At 37.0% G+C, this 19,325-nt stretch overlaps 1 protein-coding gene across 10 annotated transcripts in view; it reads right to left on the bottom strand.

Moving 5' to 3' along the window:
- EFR3A (EFR3 homolog A) overlaps positions 1–19,325 on the bottom strand; it is a 76,494-nt gene that overhangs the window by 43,905 nt on the left and 13,264 nt on the right. For 4 of the 10 annotated variants that reach the window (XM_039548970.1, XM_039548971.1, XM_019289274.2 and 1 more), the window contains 3 exons: positions 9,527–9,603; positions 7,574–7,701; positions 6,043–6,193 (listed from right to left, as the gene is read on the bottom strand). In XM_039548970.1, coding sequence (XP_039404904.1) covers positions 6,043–6,193; positions 7,574–7,701; positions 9,527–9,603 — 356 coding nt within the window. Of the gene's footprint in view, positions 1–6,042; positions 6,194–7,573; positions 7,702–9,526; positions 9,604–13,274; positions 13,430–19,325 lie in introns of those variants that run through there. The other 6 variants (XM_019289266.3, XM_039548968.1, XM_039548966.1 and 3 more) reach the window with 5 other exon arrangements.

Raw genomic sequence — 19,325 nt, 5'->3', positions numbered from 1 at the left:
AAAGTGAGTTATAAAAATGATCGTTTCCTTCCCAAGAGACCCTGGGAAATGCTTCATATGTAATATGTCTCCCTAGTTTGCTTCATGGAATTGTTACTAGCAGAACAGAAATAGACTTTAATTTTTTTTTTTGCAGACAAGAATTTAATTAGTCCTTACATCTCAATAAGGGACGAAGACCAAGTATTTTAAAAAAAAAGCCCAAACAATATGATCTTGGTATTTTCCAGACATTCAAATGCTCAAGTCTACAAATTATTCACCCAGAAAACTTCCATAAAAGCATGGAAAAGAATAGAAAAAAAAAAAAAGTTTGAAGAATACAGAGCACTGTGGGAATGGCTGTGAGAATGAGAATATTAGTTCATGTAGCATTTAATACCAGCATTTAATATTGATTAATATTATCTGAAGTACTAAATTATTTGATTGACAGGATCTTCCAACAGGAAAGCTTAATAAACTCTAATAACTGTTTTGTTAGCAGAAAGATTTATTGCACCAAGAAACTGCTTTGTAAGAATAAATGATGAATTTAGGCCAAGCACATGTCAGGGACTCCCCTGCTCTGAGTACTTCTCCGGTATCAAGCTGCAGCTTTGCAGCAGGGACACAAACACATGAAAGTCACACCTTTCAAAATGGCATGCACAGTCAGAGATCCAGGGAGAACAAAGGTTTTTTATGTCCTCATGTGTATAACAAAACAATTTCACCCACTGAACATACAGAATTTCTGAAGCACAGTCCAGGATTAGCATTCAGATGACTGAGCATTTAGGCCACAGGAAAGCTGATTGTGTAACAGTTTTGAGTAGTGCATGGTCTTCCAGTAAAGTGTAAAATTCCATTTCATCACAGAAATTTTAAGTTTCTACAGTACACATCAGTCTCTACTTTGCTTTGCAGTGGTGCTCTTGTAATCGTCCTAAGCATATATTTTCAAACAAACTTCAAATAGAAAAATTATTCAACCTAAAAAAAGGATAAACTCTTATTAAAGTCCCAAGCACTTGCCTAGGAATTACTTACAAAGCTTTTATAGATGTAAACATGTCATTCAGTCACAGTAAATGCTTGCAAGCATCCAATGGTAATCTATGGAAGTTTTACCAGGACAAGGATCTTCTATATTTTATAATACAGAAGGTACAGAAAGGAACTTATATTGGTAGTATCTTATTTCCATTAACTTTGAAACCAATAAAATTCAATCAGTATAAATACACATAAATCTATCACAAAGTGAAAAAGAAACATATTATTTATTCAGAAGATGTTTTTTCCAGGCTGAGTCGAGAAATTTGGATCATATTACCAGTGAGAGACAGATTGTGCAAGTCCTGTAAGTAAATCATACACGTTCTCAAGGACAAAATTTCTTCTATGCATTTATGGTGTTTTATTGCTGTCATGTAGCAAGTACATTAGGAGAAAAATCGTAACTTTTAATGGTCCCTGGTCAGTTTTTTTTCAAGAACAATCACCATGCATCATATTTGAGTTATGTTACTCAAAGTATCTCCCTGTAAGAACAGTAGGCTAGTAGGCTCGACCTGAGCAGTATTTTTTTCATATCTGAGCTCCCCAATCTGTCTTCTACAGCCTGTAATATTTTCTCTTGTTTCAAACAGGGAAAGAGGGTGCTGACACTGGCAGTTACCACCTTTTAGAGGACAAGGTACTGTATTTCATTATTATGAAACTGTCACATGGGAAGTCATGATCTCTTATAAACATGAGACTCTTACAAACCACACACTACAGCCTTAATGAGAAGTGTGAATGCTATGTATGCACTTCAACAAACAAATGCCAAAAGGACAAGCATTTCAACCTTCCTAAAGAGAAAAGCTTCAAACACTGAATACATTAACTTTACAAATATAGTATTAAAATGATCACAACAAATAACCTCAATATAAGGTTTTCAGCAATGAAAATTGGTGATTTAGTTTCTTTATTAATACCTAGGGTCACCTGACACTTTCAGTTTTATCGGAATAGGATGGATAATTTCACATTCTATTTTACTTTGTGCCCCTTGGATGAAAATTCTCCTGATCACCACATGTACAGTTATGTAACAAAATCCACAATGGAATGTTGGCTTACAGGGCCATGATAGTGTGGCCATGGATCTCCAAAACCAGAGAGCAGAAGTACGAGTGGGGGAAGCAACACTTAACTTTGAGTGACCCTAAAGGACTCACTCAAATTCTAGCAGATGCAGACACACAATTTCTAAGATAATTTAATAAACCACATGATGAGAAAGAGCACTGTGTGTTAATCTGTCTCCCTGAGCTTTAACTCCTATTAAAAAGACAGAGCAGGCATCCTAGAGATGGAATTGTTCCATTCTGTATTAAATCACTACCAGCATATAATTCTGTATTGGTACATAGAATGAAAGAAGCATCTTGCATTAAGGGTAAATTTCCACTGCATACTTCCAGATTAGCATGCTGCAGAAAAGGCAAACAGTACCCTACTGGGAATATTAATTGTGACATTGCTTAATTTTAAAGTGTTGAAATTTTATACTATTTTTACATACCTATGCACTTCAATTCTGCCCAAACCAACTGCTTTTATAAGCCAACACTAACAAATATGAAAGTCTCGTCTCAGGCACTGGTTGATAATTTTTCCACTTGGGATATAGCTTATCTTCATTTAAATAACAAATTATGACAACCAGCAATAACAGCCACCTCCTCGTGCACAGGAAGCTCAACACTATCACTGATGGAATCATTATTTCCCTGCTCCTACAAAGAAACTGCCTTTATAAAAGGAAGCACCCTATCAGCTGAAGAAGCATTTGTGCTAGAATGTGGTGACACTGGGTTCCACATATTAGCTATTTTTCACATGAAACCCCAATATCTCACTGGCAAAATACAAAAAACTCACCCCATCAGCATTCCAAATTAGGTTAAAATGTTTTGTATTTAACTGAGTCTTTTAAATATGGATTAAGATGAAAGTTTTACTAAACTATGTATCCAATTGCTCTTGATCAGCTGCTGACTAAAGAAATTTTCTTTAGAAATATACATAAATTTGATATAGATAATGGATATAAATTGGATCTCTTATTCCAAAAAATTTTGACCACATGGTCAAAGATTTTAAAGCTTGTCACTTCTATCCTAGTAATAAACACTAGACCTAAGCAATACATTTAATTATTTGTACATGAGCAATGGAGATGTTTTACATGATACTCAGTTACTGAAATTCTGCAAGAAAATTTGAGAGAGAAATAAAGTATTGTCATAAATTTCTAAGGAAAAGCTTTTTGCAATCAGCCTTCAGATCCTATAACACATAAGCCGAGGAGATATCACTTTTTCCCACCACATTTTTTCAGTTTCCTCACTAGCATATGCTATCTTAGCACATGGTCCATAAAAATTTCTTTCATGCTAGAAAAAGCCATTTTGAACCTGACAGACTTATCAACCTGAAATTTGGTCTACATAAAAAAAAACCCCAACACCTATTCAATATATTCACTATTGAATTTTACCTGTTTTTAAGAATCTGCCTTACATAAACAGATTTACAATTATGCTATTAAAAAAAAAAAATCACTGCTGCTGTAGGAAATAAGCTAACATAACTTATAAATGCAACATATAAAGATCACAGGAATAACTTATATGTAACCTCAAGATCAGGCTTAAAAGTACATAAATAAAACCCAAACAATTATTTATCTAAAATAGTCATCTTCAAGTTTGCTTTTCAAAAATAAATCAACTACTATTATAAATTAAATGGAGTTTGAAGTCCAAAATGAATTTAAGATGACAAACAGCTAAGTGAAAGTTTAATTTTTTTCTTAAAATATAGAGCACCAAGTAGAGCAAGTACTGCACCCAAAACCAAATATTTGGAAGTCAGCAAAACACGCTCAGAAGACAGTGGGAGTTTCCGAATCTTTTCAAGCCTTTAAATTACTTAAAGATGTTCAGTACAGAGATTTGCTTCATTTGAAACCCCGACTTTTAAGCAATCACAAGAGTCCCAAAGCCGAAGCAAAATCTGTGAGGTTGAAATAACCCTACAGTTCAAGTAAAGAGGCTTGAATTTTACTTCAAAGACATCACTGTCATTCTATCTCACTGAAGCTTTGGGTAGAAAATAATCAAAATCTATTTAGAACCACAATCATACCCCATATATTTTAAATGTAAGCAGACTATAAATTTGTAGAGCCTTAAACTGAGTTTCCTAAAAGTACTATGCGAAAATTTTCCAAAGGCTGCCTTTTCACCAGTTTAAAGACATTTACTTCGTATACAGTCCAGTCTTCTCCTCTAGACAATACCAGTTTGCACTCCAAAGTGGTACATCAGAATAGGTAAAGCACATGAAGCATTATTCAGTCACCATACCATCTCCTCTTGGTTTTTTGTTTGCTTGTTTATTTCCTTTTGGAGGAGAGAAAAAAGGCTGAATATGGCAGTAAACTTTCTTCGTTAATCTAACTAACAAAATTTATTTAAGAACACAGTAGGGCAGTGCCCTTGGTAACAGACAAGCTGTTACCCTTTGTTCCTCTGAAGTCAGTACAAATAGACTTGTATCTTTTGTCCTCACTCATTAACTCTAGAAGGCACCTAGGGAAATTAGCAGTTAGGTTAAAATAAGGTTTTGGAATACTGTTGAAGAGCCATAAAAATTCTCCTCACAGAATTTCACCTCTTATTTAGGGAAACTTCTTTTTTTTTTCCCTGAGTTTTATAGAAGACAAACACAAACTATCTCCTAATTCAGGAAGTCCAATAATCTCCTTTACTCACAAAAGACTTAGGAACTGACAGGAATATCAAACAGATTACCCCAAGGTGGAGTTCTGTTCAGTAACATGCATTTTGAAGTGACACATACCTTGTACATCAGAGTGGAGATTGGCAGTAACTGTTTGCCACCAAGGATTTTAAACCACTGGAAAGTGATGTACACCTTGCCAGTTGGCAGCCCAGGAAACAAATTCCAACACCACTTCCCTAAGGGGACTTGCCCAGGCATTATTATACAAACAAATCAAAGAAGCAGGGTAGCCTGGCTCGAAAGTATTTAAATAAATAAGTAAAATTTTATATGTATAATGAGATATAGATCTCATTATCCTCAGTAAAGCTGCCCTGCTAGTGGGGGAATGAGGGGACACTTCTACCCTACATTACAGCAAAACTCTCTTTATTCCATCACAACAAGAAATTCTGCTCTGGGGTAGCATCACTTTACTACACCCTCCTGTACACCTCTGCAACTCCAACTCCACCTGATTTCATCAGCTGGGAACCCAGCCCAAAAGCCCAACAGTTTTACTGATTCCCCCACTGTTAAGAATGGCAATAATTTACATGAAATGCAAGCACTACTCTATACTCATGTAAAAGCAGTCACTCTAAGTGAAAACAGTCTACATCACAGTCCTGGGATTTATGAGATTCCAGTGTTACCAGCTGGAAAATACAATGGCTAGAAGGGAAATATGACAGAGCTATAACCCTGATTGTACCCATCACTCTAACTGGAAAACTAGATCACTAGATCTTTATTTTGACACTTTTAGTTACACCCTTCAAGCCTGGATCTGAATCCTGAAATATTTAAGCTGATAAAATGGTGAGATTGCAACAGTCAAAGCTACTTTTCAGCTAACAAGACTCTTTCCACATAGCTTAAGTTGCCAGAAAACAAAACTCTGTCTTACCTATACACTGGCTCCAGGAAGGCTGCTTAAAGACTTAAAATATGAACTCACACATCTTTTCTGTTCCTTTCAGGAGTTATTTTTGGAGGGAATGAGCCCAGACATCAAAAGAATTTGGGACACTGAAGGAAAACAGTTTATCTGCCTCCAGCTGGTATCTGTTCTGTTTTTAGGCCCAAAGGATATACCCTGCTACAGACAGCATCTTTCAATTCATGTCAACTGGCAGATCCTTTAAGACTTCTTAAACTACTTTCCCAAGCAAAGATTTACCCTGATTTGATTCAGCATCTGAGCTTACTCACAGAATTAGTCCCAAGGACTTGCAGCTTTGGTTCGCCTGATTCCAGAAGCTTGGCCACCATATGAAGGAAACTTTCCACAAATGGTTTTATGCTTTGAGAATGGCAAGCCATTAGAAGTTGGTCCAGTGCCTCCATGGCAATTAAAACATAACTGAAAATTAATTAGAGAGACTCACATAAAGATGTATTACATTTATCATTAACTCAATTAGTTCAATTTAGGATCTTACCACAAAAAAAAGAAAAGAAAGAATGGAAGGCACATATTTACCATTGTTTAAAAATGACACTTAGGGCTATTTCCTGTATCCATATTTCCTCTCTTTTTTTCTTTCTTTCTTTTTTTTTTTTTCGGGGGGTTGGTGATGTAGGAGGGAGGGAAGTACGGAATTGAGTGTTGGCCATTTACCCTTTCTATGAAGTTGTAAAAACAGCTTCTGATGTCATGAAGGCCAAAAAATGATGGTCTGTGATGGACGTTGCTTTTCTTTGCCAATTCCCCACTTCTTAGATTCAGAATTTCTCACTTAAATATTTGAATCAGCCAAAAGGGCTCAAAAGAAAGATATCCCTGTTTCCCTATATCCTGACTGACATTCAAGGGTGTATTAGGCTTACATAGCCAGGTTTTAGCAGCAAGGGGCTGCAGGGGTGGTTGCCATGAGAAACCAGGAGCTGCCCCCACGACAGACGCAGCCAGCTCCAGTCAGCTCCAAGACCAACCCACCGGTTCCCAAACCTGAGCCCCTCAGGGACACTGGAAGTGCCCACAGGTAAGCAGATATCCATAGTGCAGACCATGGAGGACCCCCTGCTGGAGCAGATGGATGTACCCTGAAGGAAGCTGCTGCCTATGGAAAAGCCCTGCTGGATACAGGCTCCTGGCAGGACCCATGGAGAAGAGCCCATGCAGGAGCTTTTCTGGCAGGATCTGCAATCCCATGGGGGATCTATGCTGGAGCAGCCTGTTCCTAAAGGACTGCACCCTGAGGAAAAAAGCCATGCTAGAGCAGTTCTTGAAGGACTGTCTACAAGAAGAGACCCAAGGCCAGAGCAGGGTAAGAGTGTGAGGAAGAAGAAGCAGGAGACACAAGATGGTACGAGCTGACCACAGTCTCCATTCCTAATCTGCACTGCTTGGTGGAGGTGGAGGTAAAGGACTTGGAAGGGAAGCTGAGCCTGGGAAGAAAGAGGGCTGGTGGAAAGATGTTTTTAAGCTTTCCTTTCATTTCTCACTATCCTACTCTGTCTTTAACTGGCAATAATTAAATCAATCCTCCCCAAGTTAAGTCTCTTTTTCCCCATGATGGAACTGAGTGATCTCCCTGTCCTTATCTCAACCCACGAGCTTTCCATTTCTCCATCTGGCTGAGCAGGAGGAGTGAGAGCATCTGGACAGGCACCTGGCAGCCAGACAAGGGTAACTGACCACAAAGGGGCTGTCTTGCCTTCCAGACTCGATCAGAACAAACATGATGAAATTCCATGACTTGTTAGCATCTATTTTTAATGCTGTGACTTCTCTCCTTACCCATAGCGATGTCTGACCACATCCCTGCTCAGTCTCTCTGCCAGGTAAGCCCCAATTCGATCTAGCTTCTCTGGTGCAGAAACTGCATAGAAAGTCAGCTTTTCCATGTCAGCTTTAACAAGGCCATCCTAAAAACAGAAATACAAAATAGAAAATTAAAGAGTTCATAGGAAATATAAAGCTTTCCAAGTGTTCTTTCTTTTTTTCTAGTTAATATTCAAAGATCAGAGCCTTACCAATGGAAATAAGCTGCTGGAAAAAACCCCCAAACTTCTGAGCAAAACTGCCATTAGCTTAGTTGTAAAAACCAGCAACATTAAACAACTGAAATATGTTTAAAGGAAGTGAAGCAACTAGCTTGCTCCACCATTTTTTTGTGAGGGAAGGAGAAGGTATGTAATGAGCTATGTGACCAGTTCTAAGACACACTTCTTTCCTACAAGCACGGTGTAATTTTTTTCTGTTCCCAGACCCGCCTCAAAGTATATTTGATGAATAATTTGGATAAACTATACAAACAAGATTGTAGTTTAAATATTTTATATTGTAGTTTAAATATTTTATTCCTTCAGTGTGAGATCTTGAACAAGGCTGACCCCTGGCACCTTAAGGCTAATTGGCAGAACAAGATCAAAGATTAACATATTAGTTCCAACATTAACTGTAACATGGATCTGCTCAGATGAGGTTATAATCATAACTACTAGGTAAGCAGGATAAGGCTTTTTGTATTTTTATCTTTTTTTTTTTTTTTCTGGAAGTTCATAAGAACATTTATTTTTCAAATAAATTACTTAGAAGCTTTTAAAACACTCATTATTTATTAATGGATTTTACCAGGCAAATCTTCTCATACTTTAGAGAAGGTCTGCAACTCAAGGGAAACATCGTGGACTGGCCTGTGTCCTGCACTGAGCCAATGAATAATAACCAAAGCAGAGACTCAAAAGTGCCACCTCAGAGCTACTGAGTTTAGCTTAAACTAGAACACTACAATCGTAGCAATTCCAGGTGTTTCTACACCTGTATCAAAAACTACATTAGAACAAATAAACGTACAAAACCATACTATTACATGCATCCAATACACGGTATACACAGAAAAACATTTCCTTTAAAGCCAGTAACATGCACTTACATAATCACTGGCAGTCAGTAACAACACAATTTAAAAGAAAAGCCCACATACTTTAACATATAAGCCAAATATTATGCAAACACTGACTGTTCTGCTTAATTCTAATGTAACAAAAGATACAAAAATTTGGTATCACGCTTAAAAAAACAGAGCAGCAGAAACATAAGCTCTTGATCAGTCTGAACTGTCAAATGATTATCTGTAGACATAGGCATTACTAAACGGTACAGAGAAGTTATTTACAGAGAGTAACAGTTAGGCATTAATATAGCTCCAAGACTGTTACAGTGAAATGAAGAAATAAAATTGTAGGTAGGTACCTGGAGAAATTTTAAAAAAACATCAGAAAAACCTTTTTGGGACACAAGAGTCTATCAGAACTATAGGAATGTTCAGAGTCAGTAAGTCAAGAGTTAAAAAATTAAAATCCTGAAGAAAATCAGAGAATGTTCACACCTGCAACCACAAGAAAGCAGGCGTTTGTGGTTTTAAAAAGTGATGAAGTTAAGTGCTACCTCTGCAGCAGAATACCTTGTTTAATTAAATCTGTTTCTCTGAGCAAAACATACTAATTTTATTCTTCAGTGTGCAGCCCTGTTTTGGAAATGGAATAAGACCAGATGATCTATATTGGTCCCTCTCTAGATAAATTAATCTACTAACCTCTCTTGAAACTATTATGTGCTAAAGCAGAATTTATGGTAAGATGTTAAAAGAGAAAAGAAAAAAGAAAATTTTTAGAAGTTGCTAAAGCACTAGCTATAAGCACAAATTTTCAAACACCAATCCCTTAGAATTTTAAAGTCATGACTCACTTTTGGATCTTCAGGAAATATGTTGTCTACCAGACGCTTGTAGCGAGGTCGCAGCGCAGCGCAGCAGCAGCAAACTCCTGCAGAGAGATGTACCCAACAGCATTTAGGATGCAGTTCTAGGGACTCATTTGAAGGGACAAGCTGACAACCATGGAGGAAGAAGATAACACTGAATTCAGCTTGCTATCAGCAATAAAGCAAAATCAAGGGAATTGAAAGTAAGTACAAGTAAGTCAAAGAAGCAAAACGACTATCACACTACAATACATGAGAAAATATGCAAGCATCTCGGGTACTAGAAACGCACCTGTCATTCATACTTAAAAAAATGCAGAAAAGTCAAGGCATTTTAAAATTTAGTCATATTAAAACCAAAGCTACTTCATTTGTGGGTTTATCTTCATTCTAAATGACTGTTTCAAAACATCTCAATGTGCATTATGTTCATTAGTCTAAAAAAAGAAAACAAAAATGAAATCTGTTTTAAAGGCACCCATATAAACCAATATAAACCATAATATACAAAACAAGCTCTGCCTTCCTTATCCCTTATCCTTCCTTTTACTGGGCATCAGTGAAATGACAGTCACTTGAAGCAAAGAAATGAATTTTTTTGATCTCATTCCCGCTCTACTACTAATCTATGTAATCAGAACAAATGAATGTAAGTTCAATTTTATTAATTTTAAAAGTCACACTGCCTGCTCTAAAAAGGTAACCAACCTGCAAAGCATTGTTTGGTCTTTTTTCTAGCACTTAGAACTACTAGAACTTTGGAGTTAGGTTAAAACCCAGAAAAACAACAACAACAAAAAAACAAAACAAAAAAACCAACACCAAACAAACAAACAATCAAACAAAAGCTTCTAAGTATCTGTCCAACTGTTTACCGGGGTAGACTTAACTCCCTTTTTAAAAAATTTTCTTTACAAATCAAGTTTTAAATATTTCAGTGGGCATCAGACTAACTCACTGGTCAGGCCTCAGATCAACACCAAAGCAGCTCTAATGCACAAGAGCCACTGAGTAAACAATAATACACTCAATAATAATGTATCAAGCATACATGCAGATCATGTCTTTCAAGTCTCAACACCTGAAAGATTCAGAGTAGCTGAATACCTTACAAAAGCTAAATACCTTACCTTATTAAAGGTATCCATTTACATACTCAAAAAAATTGTACAACACTGCTGAAAACAGTAAAAAATGCAAAACAATAAAGGGTATCTTGGCATAAACTTTTGATGATTACAATTTATCTGCAAAAACATTATGACTTCTATTTCTTTACTTAAGATGTATAAGTAATCTTAGTGGTTTTAACCATATTTATCAGAACATCTGGAAGACTCATGACAAGGATTTCACCTACTGTACTTAGTTTTTATCACAAGACTACAGGAGTAGACATTTTCCCTCTAATACACCTGTTTTCTGATACTATTTGTCTTTTTGACGCAAACTGTATTCTGCTCATACTTTGACAACTTAATTCTTGCAATTTATTTAATCAAAAACAATTATCGAAGACAAACCTATGATTTTAAAACTGTGCATTGACTCCAAGTTCTCCCCAATGGTCTTGAATTCTCCCCAACTCATGAATTAGAGAGTTCTGTATCACCAGTAACATCAACACTGACTTATGACTTCAATACATAATTATGAAAACAAAAAACACTCAAGGAATAAACAATTGGAATGATGAGAATTTTTTTGTTAAACAGTACTTTGTTACTGCTGTCAAGTTCTTCATACCACTCCTGATGTCTTACTCACAGAGGTCTAACAAAAGTAAAAATCTACATTTACATAAAAGCTGCAGGTATGAAGTAGATAAAATCAGAGTTCTTTAATATGTCACTGGAAAATGCAGGTATGAAAAGAGGTTAAAATCTTACTTGACTTAAAACAGAAGTTAATTTAAACAGTTCTACAAAAATATTCTATTGAGAGCAGTGCTGTGCAACATTTTAAAAGTCAAATCATAATAAGAAAGGAATGCTGTATTAGTGTCCAGTATATCATTCTGCATTGCAAAATTCAAGTAAGATCATCAAAATCCCCCAAGAAAGACATAATATTGCTAAATATTTCTTGAGTTGGGTATCCAACTCTGCACTTGGCTCAGCACTCTTTTTACTAGGTCTTCCTACTTGTTTTCTACCTTATGGTTGACCATTAACTTTGGTCCACAGTATACAGTATGTTTGATTACTACTAAATATAGAAAAATATTCTAACAATAACTGTAGCAAAATATTTTGATGCAACTATCTAAAACATAATGAGCAGGAAATATTCTAAAATATTGCAAAATAGGCAATTAAAAATACTTTAGAATTACTTTCTCCTTTAAGTGACAGAAGAAGAAAGTCTTCGCAAAGAACTGCAATTTAAATCTTAAAATGGTGTTTTAAACCCGTGTTAATTACAGAAATTTAACATAAAATCTGGATACAGTTACTCCTTTGAGATGGATAAAAAAGATCAGATAACAGTACCAACTCATTCTGGCAGCCTTACCAGACTGTAATGGAAACATAATATTGTTGAAATACTGCTTTTCAAATTTATGGCACATAGTGAATTTTGACACCAAAGAAAGGCCTAACAGTAAGTATCCATAAGATTTGAAATTTTCTCCTCATCTTGGATTTTCAGTAGTATCTTTACATTGCTATGTATTTAATTATAGAACTGCTTACATGGAAAAAAACCACAAACTTGTCAAAAATTCTCTATAATTGAAGTACAAACCTAAAATTAATATGACTTTAATACCATCAAAAGAACTTTCTACATTAAACAGAACATTCAAGTATCAGAAAGTGAGATTTAATCTGTCAAAGCTTTCAGCCTCCAAGCAGAACACTATCAGAAATAAAACTGACAGGCACTCCAAACAACACAGAGAAAAATGACAACCAAAAGCAAAAATCAAAACAATTAACAGTCATGACACAGATTTTGTGGAAAAACTACTAATCATTGCTCAGCTATACCATTTTGATATAACAATAAAGGTTAATAAAATCATAGGAACAGGTTTAAAGAATGTATGAATATAAAAAAAAAGAGAACAAAACAAAATCCCACAAAAATCAAGTCAACAACTTACAACAAAAATAACCCATAAAAATTTCGGAACACTTTAGTACACAGACCAAAATGATAAATCTTGTAAAAGATGGATTGAAGGTGAGTAACTGAAAACGGATTCCCTACTTCTTGGATACCAATTTAACATAGATAAAAATTTATACAAATAAACATATTCGTTCCACATAAATAAACTCTTTTGTAGGTCTGTAGAACAGAGTCAGGTAAAAAGAACCTGTTCCATTTTATGCAGGTTTATCAACGAAAAATCCTATGACAATTCCTTTTTAGTGTCAGGCAAAATTCGCATTTTAATGGCCTCCCCCTTGCAAACATCTTTACATCACTTTATACAAGTAAATATAAAGGTTAAAGCAATCTCTACAGAGAATTCCACACTGTAACATGATAGTTAATGTAAAAGGTTTAAAAAATACTTGTTTGCTTCTCCAATAGTAGGATTTTTATCAAGTTCAAACATGCATATTCTCTTCTGCTAAAGGAGTCCTATAATCTGCATTTTACATGTTAAAACTGTACACATTTACCAGCTGCACGGGTACTTCTTTTTACTGTATTTATTCTACACAACAACAGCAGTAAGATACAGCCCCCGCTATCAGAAAATGGCAAGTTCACCTACCCAAGCACATACATGGTCTCGGCTCAAAAGCAGAATTATAATCATAGGCTTTTTCTTTCTCAACAGTTGGAACTTGCACATACTGCCTCATGCTGGATATGAATTCACTCTCGGAGAACTGTCTCCTTTCCCAGAAATTTGCTCTCTCACACTCGCATAGCTGCGGTTACTTCCCATGAGGGCTCAGCAACACTGTAAGCTTATCTGATCAGCTCAGTGACATCTGCATAAAGCCACCAAACACGTGAAAAACTTCAGTATCAAATTCTGTTAACAAGGCCAGGCACAAGAAAAGAGAACAGGATAAAAGATACATTGTCAATGTGTGATTCACAGCTCCTCAAATGAAACTGCACAGTTAGTTTCATTGCTTCAACTTGCCCAGAACACACAGTTCATTATTTCTCTGACTAGAAGCAAAAAACCCACATAGTTTCAGGAAAAACTACCTTCAGTCAGCTGCCACATATCACTGCAGAGTGATAAATATTTTAGCAAAACCTACTCACTTGGTCTTCCTGGAGAATGGACAGAGAGAAATGTATTTAAGGCAGACTACTGACCAAAAAGACTTTTAAACAGGAAGGTTTACATCTAAGAACAAAGAAAGAGTCTAAAAATAAAGAAATTAACATTATATCTAATAATACTTCTGAGTTTAGGAAGCAAGGATTACAGAATTTAAATCATTAACATGATTATGACACATCAGGTAGAAAATAAATTTTGAGTTAAGCAATTCTGAAGTCACTTTCTGGCTTCCCATTGATTCTCAGCATTTTATTGTTTCACTTCCTATATTACATCCACTTGGGCAACTCAAATACAGGATTTTCATACAGACATTTTTATAAACCCTAGAAATTATAACTACTGTTTTTAATAAAAACACAGCTAATAATTTCCACTACATAAAAATTCCATACCAATTCTAGACTTAGGAGATTAGTGCTAATAAACTCAGAGAAAACAATGAGCTGCACAGAAACTGTCACCACATAGTTTACTACAGAAAACCCTATGGTGTAAATTAGAAAAATGCATATTACAATAAAGCTGTATTTCAAATTAGTGTGTCTGAATATTCATGCTATATCTTACTCATACAAAATTGCAGAAAAGCAAAACCTTCAAGGTGGGTTTAAACATAAAACACTAAGTTCTGCCCATCGAGTTTAAAACTCCCACATTATTTTCTTCTTTATCAAAACCTAGGAAAAGGGAAAATAAATAATCTGTTTTATCTAATACTGGAATTTCTTCCAAAGTTTTGAACTGTTGTCTAATATTGTTGTCAACTGTTTAGAGAGCATGAATAACCTGAAGCAAGATTTCATGTTCACTCACTGAATATTTTTGTTATGTCCCAAGTCCCTGGATCTGGTCATCCCTAACTTTATTTTCTATCTTCCAAGCTTTTTTTTAAAAAAAATCTTACTCTATCAAAAAATGGTATAATTAACATAGAATTTTCAATCTACAGAAAAATATATGTTTTGCTAGTATCAAGAAACTGAGCAATATTAAAATTACATTTGGTTGCTCAATGTACTTAAATATAACTATGTAAAAATTTACTTGACTTTAATACATTAAACTTTCATTTTATTTTTTTTTCTGTATCTGAGATGAGAAATATAAATAAAATAAATTTCTTTCAAATATCCTGATGAAAGTGCATAAAATAACACTTCAACTATAACCACTTACTATACCTGGTTATTTCTGAACCGTTATTATCAGTTGATGCATTTAATTCAGAAATAAAATTACTTTCAAGGGCATTCCCATTCCACTATGAAAAGGAGATCAGACATTTTATAACAAGGAAATTATTCCAGCCATGTAAGGGAGATAATTAAAAATATTCTTCAACCTGCTATAAAAAGAGCAACTGCTGTAAGGCCACGCTGATCAGCCATTGCAATGTCCCTGGAATGCACTCCCAGAGGGCACAGTGGACTCATCACTTAGACAGGATGAAGTCTCATCCCCTAGATGAGCCTCTCCTCCCCTCACTCAAGTGCCAGCTGACTTCTAAGTGGCTGGTTTCCAGTCTCTCTCCACCAAAATGCACCAAAGAAAATGTCCACCACGGGGATGAAATTTTTATCTTGAGAACACAATATTCATCTTGATGTGAACTACTGACCCCCATGACAGCAAACCCTCAGTAACACCTAACAGGGAAAATTCCATCCATACCTAAGTTTGGCAATTTTACATTTATTTAAAAAAATATTTTGGTGCTCAGTTTATTTGAAACAAATGAAAACAACACCCAAAAAACCAGCTTTCTCCTTAGAATTTCTTACAGTAAGCTAAAACGTTAAAGTTAATTCTGGTGTGATATGACTTCAAGAAGAGTTCTTCTAAACTGGAATCATAGAATCGTTAACATTGGAAAAGACCTCTGAAATTATCAAATCCAACCATCAACCCAGAACCAACACGATGTTGGACATTAAACAATGACCTGAAGTGCCATATCCACACATATTGAACACTTCCAGGGATGGTGACTCCACCCTGGGCAGCCTATTCCAGTGCCTGACTGTCTTTTCTGCGATATTCTTAATTAATTCTTAATATCCAGTCTAAACCTCCCCTGGTGCAACTTGAGGCCGTTTCCTCTTATCCTCTTGTTACCTGGGGGAAGAGACCAACCCCCACCTGGCTCCAGCCTCCTTTCAAGGAGTTCTACAGAGTGATAAGGTCCCCCCCACGCCTCCTTTTCTCCAGGCTGAACACCCCCAGCTGCTCCGCACAGGACTTGTGCTCCAGACCCTTCCCCAGCTTTGTTGACCTCCTCTGGATATGCTCCAGCCACTCAATCACTTTCTTGCAGTGAGGGGCACAGAAGTGGACACAGGATTCAAGGTGAGGCCTCACAGTGCCAAGTACAGGGGTAGTCACTGTCCTGGTCCTGCTGGCCACACTATTGCTGACATAGGCCAAGATGCCATTGACCTTCTTGGCCACCTGGGCACACACCGGCTCATGTTCAGCCACTGTTGACCAACACTCACAGGTCCTTTTCTGCCAGCTTTCCAGCCCCTCTTCCCCAAACCCACAGCGCTGCATGCTGGAATCAGCATGGAGAGATGCACACCTTGCTATGGTGAAAAGCGTGTGAAAAAAGTTTGAATATAAGTTTTTTGTGAAAGCAAGAAATGACAATGCCTGTGAAGATACTAACAAGAAGTAGGAAAAAAATCCAAGCTAGTCAAATAATGCTCACCACCAAGCTTCTTCAATGAAGTATTCTTTTCAGAGCCTGTAGCAATTAAAACAAAACACCCAGAAGATATTATCTTTGAGACAGTGCATTTTAAAGACTTCTAATCCATTAAAAGAAAGTTTTCCATTACATCAGGTTCTCCAGTTGCAATCCTTAAGTTCCGCCACCTGTAGTGTTTCCATACTGTCTCTCCTTTCTCCCACCTTTGTTGGTTTCACATAGTAACTTTGTTTTACTTGCCCATTTCTGTTCTCCTCAACACCGCCTCCTCCTTTCCTGCTCTGAGATAGTACCGTCACTCTCTATTTTTAATACAGCATTAAAATGACCTAAAACTAATCTGGTTCCAGAGGAAGAAGCTCTATGACATTATGAGTTTTGCTTGTTAACTCCTGTCCTTACTTATATTCCTATTAAGGTGGCCAATGTCACTTACTTCTCTGTCCACTATCACTAAAGCAATACAAAAAAGAGGCTTTAGAAGACTAGAAAGACACATTTACAAAAATCTCCTTGACCCCTCTTCATCACAGCTGGCACTGATAATCTGTTCAGCGGAAAAAAAGCGAACGGGCAAAGCCCAACTTTCATTCCTGCCTTCTGTATTTGGGTTGCAGTTGGGAAATGAGTTCTACATGATAAATCCAGCAGCAAAAAAAAAAAAAAAAACACAGAGGTTTTGTTTCATCGTACTCCTATTTCTAAATAAATACTGATTTTATACCAAGGTGTTTCATAAATCAGTGAAAAATGTGATGTAAGTAAACTACTGGACTAAAGGAGACAGGGAGCAAAACAGAGGCTCATAGTGCTTTGTGTATTCTCTGAAGCACATGAACTGCTATTATTCTTCCTTCCAGGCAAACAGCAGAGCATGAAGCAGACTCCTAATACTGACAAAACACCCACTGTGCACATCCAGTAACACACCGAGCCAGGAGGACATTCTTTACCTACTATTTAATTCAGAATAAAAGAAATAAAGAAGGAGAGGCATTATCACAGCAACCTCTTTCTACTCCTGCTACTTAACGCAAATATTTTGACCTATCTCTGTCCAAATGCCTGGCTCCTCCCAACATCCATGGGTAATGGTGAATGGAGTCCCTCCAGGACAGTGATGATCCTTGCACAGAAGTAGCCTCCCAGTTCCACACAATCCTGTTCAAAGCCCAGCTTCACCTTGACCCTACGCTATTCTCTAACCCAGATGACCCATTTTCAGAATGCTGCATCCTTGAACACTTTCCAGGTGCAGAAGACAGTTGCAGGTGACAGTACTGTAAATGTCGTGTGTGCTCAAAGGCCAAGCCAACTAACTTACTTAACACTCCACTGAGAAGAGAGACTGCAACACCTGCACCTCTCCTACCACCTTGTTCCCACTTTGTGTCAGGCTAAGGAGCAACACCTAACACAGAAGAAAAGAGGCTGGAGCACCTCTGGATTGAGACGGACACTGAAGGAGAAGAAAGATGCTACAAAAGGCATGGTTGAAAGGTAACACGCTAAGCAGAAACACTTATCCTATCTCCAGGGTGGCCAGAGATGGGTCAGAAACAGTTCTTGAGGGGTGCCATAGGCCTCTAGAGCTTTCAAACTATACTTTTGGTCAGCAGGTTGGCCAGCTACTGGTAAAAATATATATACTTGGCTAAAAGTCTCAGCACTTTGGTGACTAGGTCCAGGCTACAGAATGCCTCCCAGATGCTCAAGCTGGTCACACCTTTTCTTCCCAGTCCCAACTCCAGACAGCACAGCAGACTGACGGGAAATTTCTTTGTGCCACTCTCCCCACGCCCAGTTTCAGTTTTAAATTTTCTAATTTAGATATTCCACATTTCCCATTCCGTTGCACTTCTTCATACTACTGGACATGTGGCCCTCTTTCCCGGCAAGGAAAAGAGTTATATTTTTGCTTTAACACTGGCTGCTCACTTCTGTTTTGCTACAGGATTTCATGTGGATAAAGCTACTGCCTTGCATACATGAGGATGAGACAGGTAACAATGAGAAGTTGGGGTAAGAGCATAGGCCTGGATACAACTCTAGGAGTTACAATTAACAGAACCTTCACGTTCTCAAGCTTAGGGATTGAGATAGACACATAGGGATTACTTGGCATTTCAGAACACAGTCACTCAAACACCATGAACAGTTCTGCCTTTCAGGAGATGTTTTAATTCCAGGGTCAGCATCACAAAACAAACTGGAATGGCTCCTGAAACACAGGAAAGTTGCCAAGATGTCTAAAGTTCTACCTCCTCAGTCAACTGAAATCTGCATTATACCGTAGTCTCTTCTGCTTTGGAAGCTGTTGCTTCCCTACACCAAGAAACTGATGGAAGAGTGTCAAACACTCTCTACTTTTGGAATTTGATGAAGATTTTGTTAGTACTACACATTTTCATTATTTGAAGAGAGCTGTAAGGGTGGCAGTGATAAACTGATTACCTGCCCTACATATGACAAGCCCACTTCAAACCAGTGAGTAACTGGTCAACAAACGCTCAGGGTTTCAAGTCCTCTTAGGGGAGTGATAAACACCTGAAACTTTGTGCATTGAAAAAACATGACTGTAAAGATGCATGAAGAATTTTCCTGATGACTGCTACTTTTTCCATTTTCTTAAGACAATGCCATTTGCTTTCTTAATCCAATCCACAGGGATGGAATACAGCTGTAATGGTAAGAACTTCCAGAATCTTATGCTGCTATCCATCTTTTTCCTCAGAAAAAAAGGATGCTCAGAGCAATTGTGTGACCTCCTCATCACAGATACCCTATGACTGCAGTATGTAGGCTGGGAG

This window comes from Corvus cornix, chromosome 2 (assembly GCF_000738735.6).
Source record: "Corvus cornix cornix isolate S_Up_H32 chromosome 2, ASM73873v5, whole genome shotgun sequence".
Taxonomy (NCBI): domain Eukaryota; kingdom Metazoa; phylum Chordata; class Aves; order Passeriformes; family Corvidae; genus Corvus; species Corvus cornix.
This window is presented reverse-complemented; position numbering and strand designations above follow the sequence as displayed.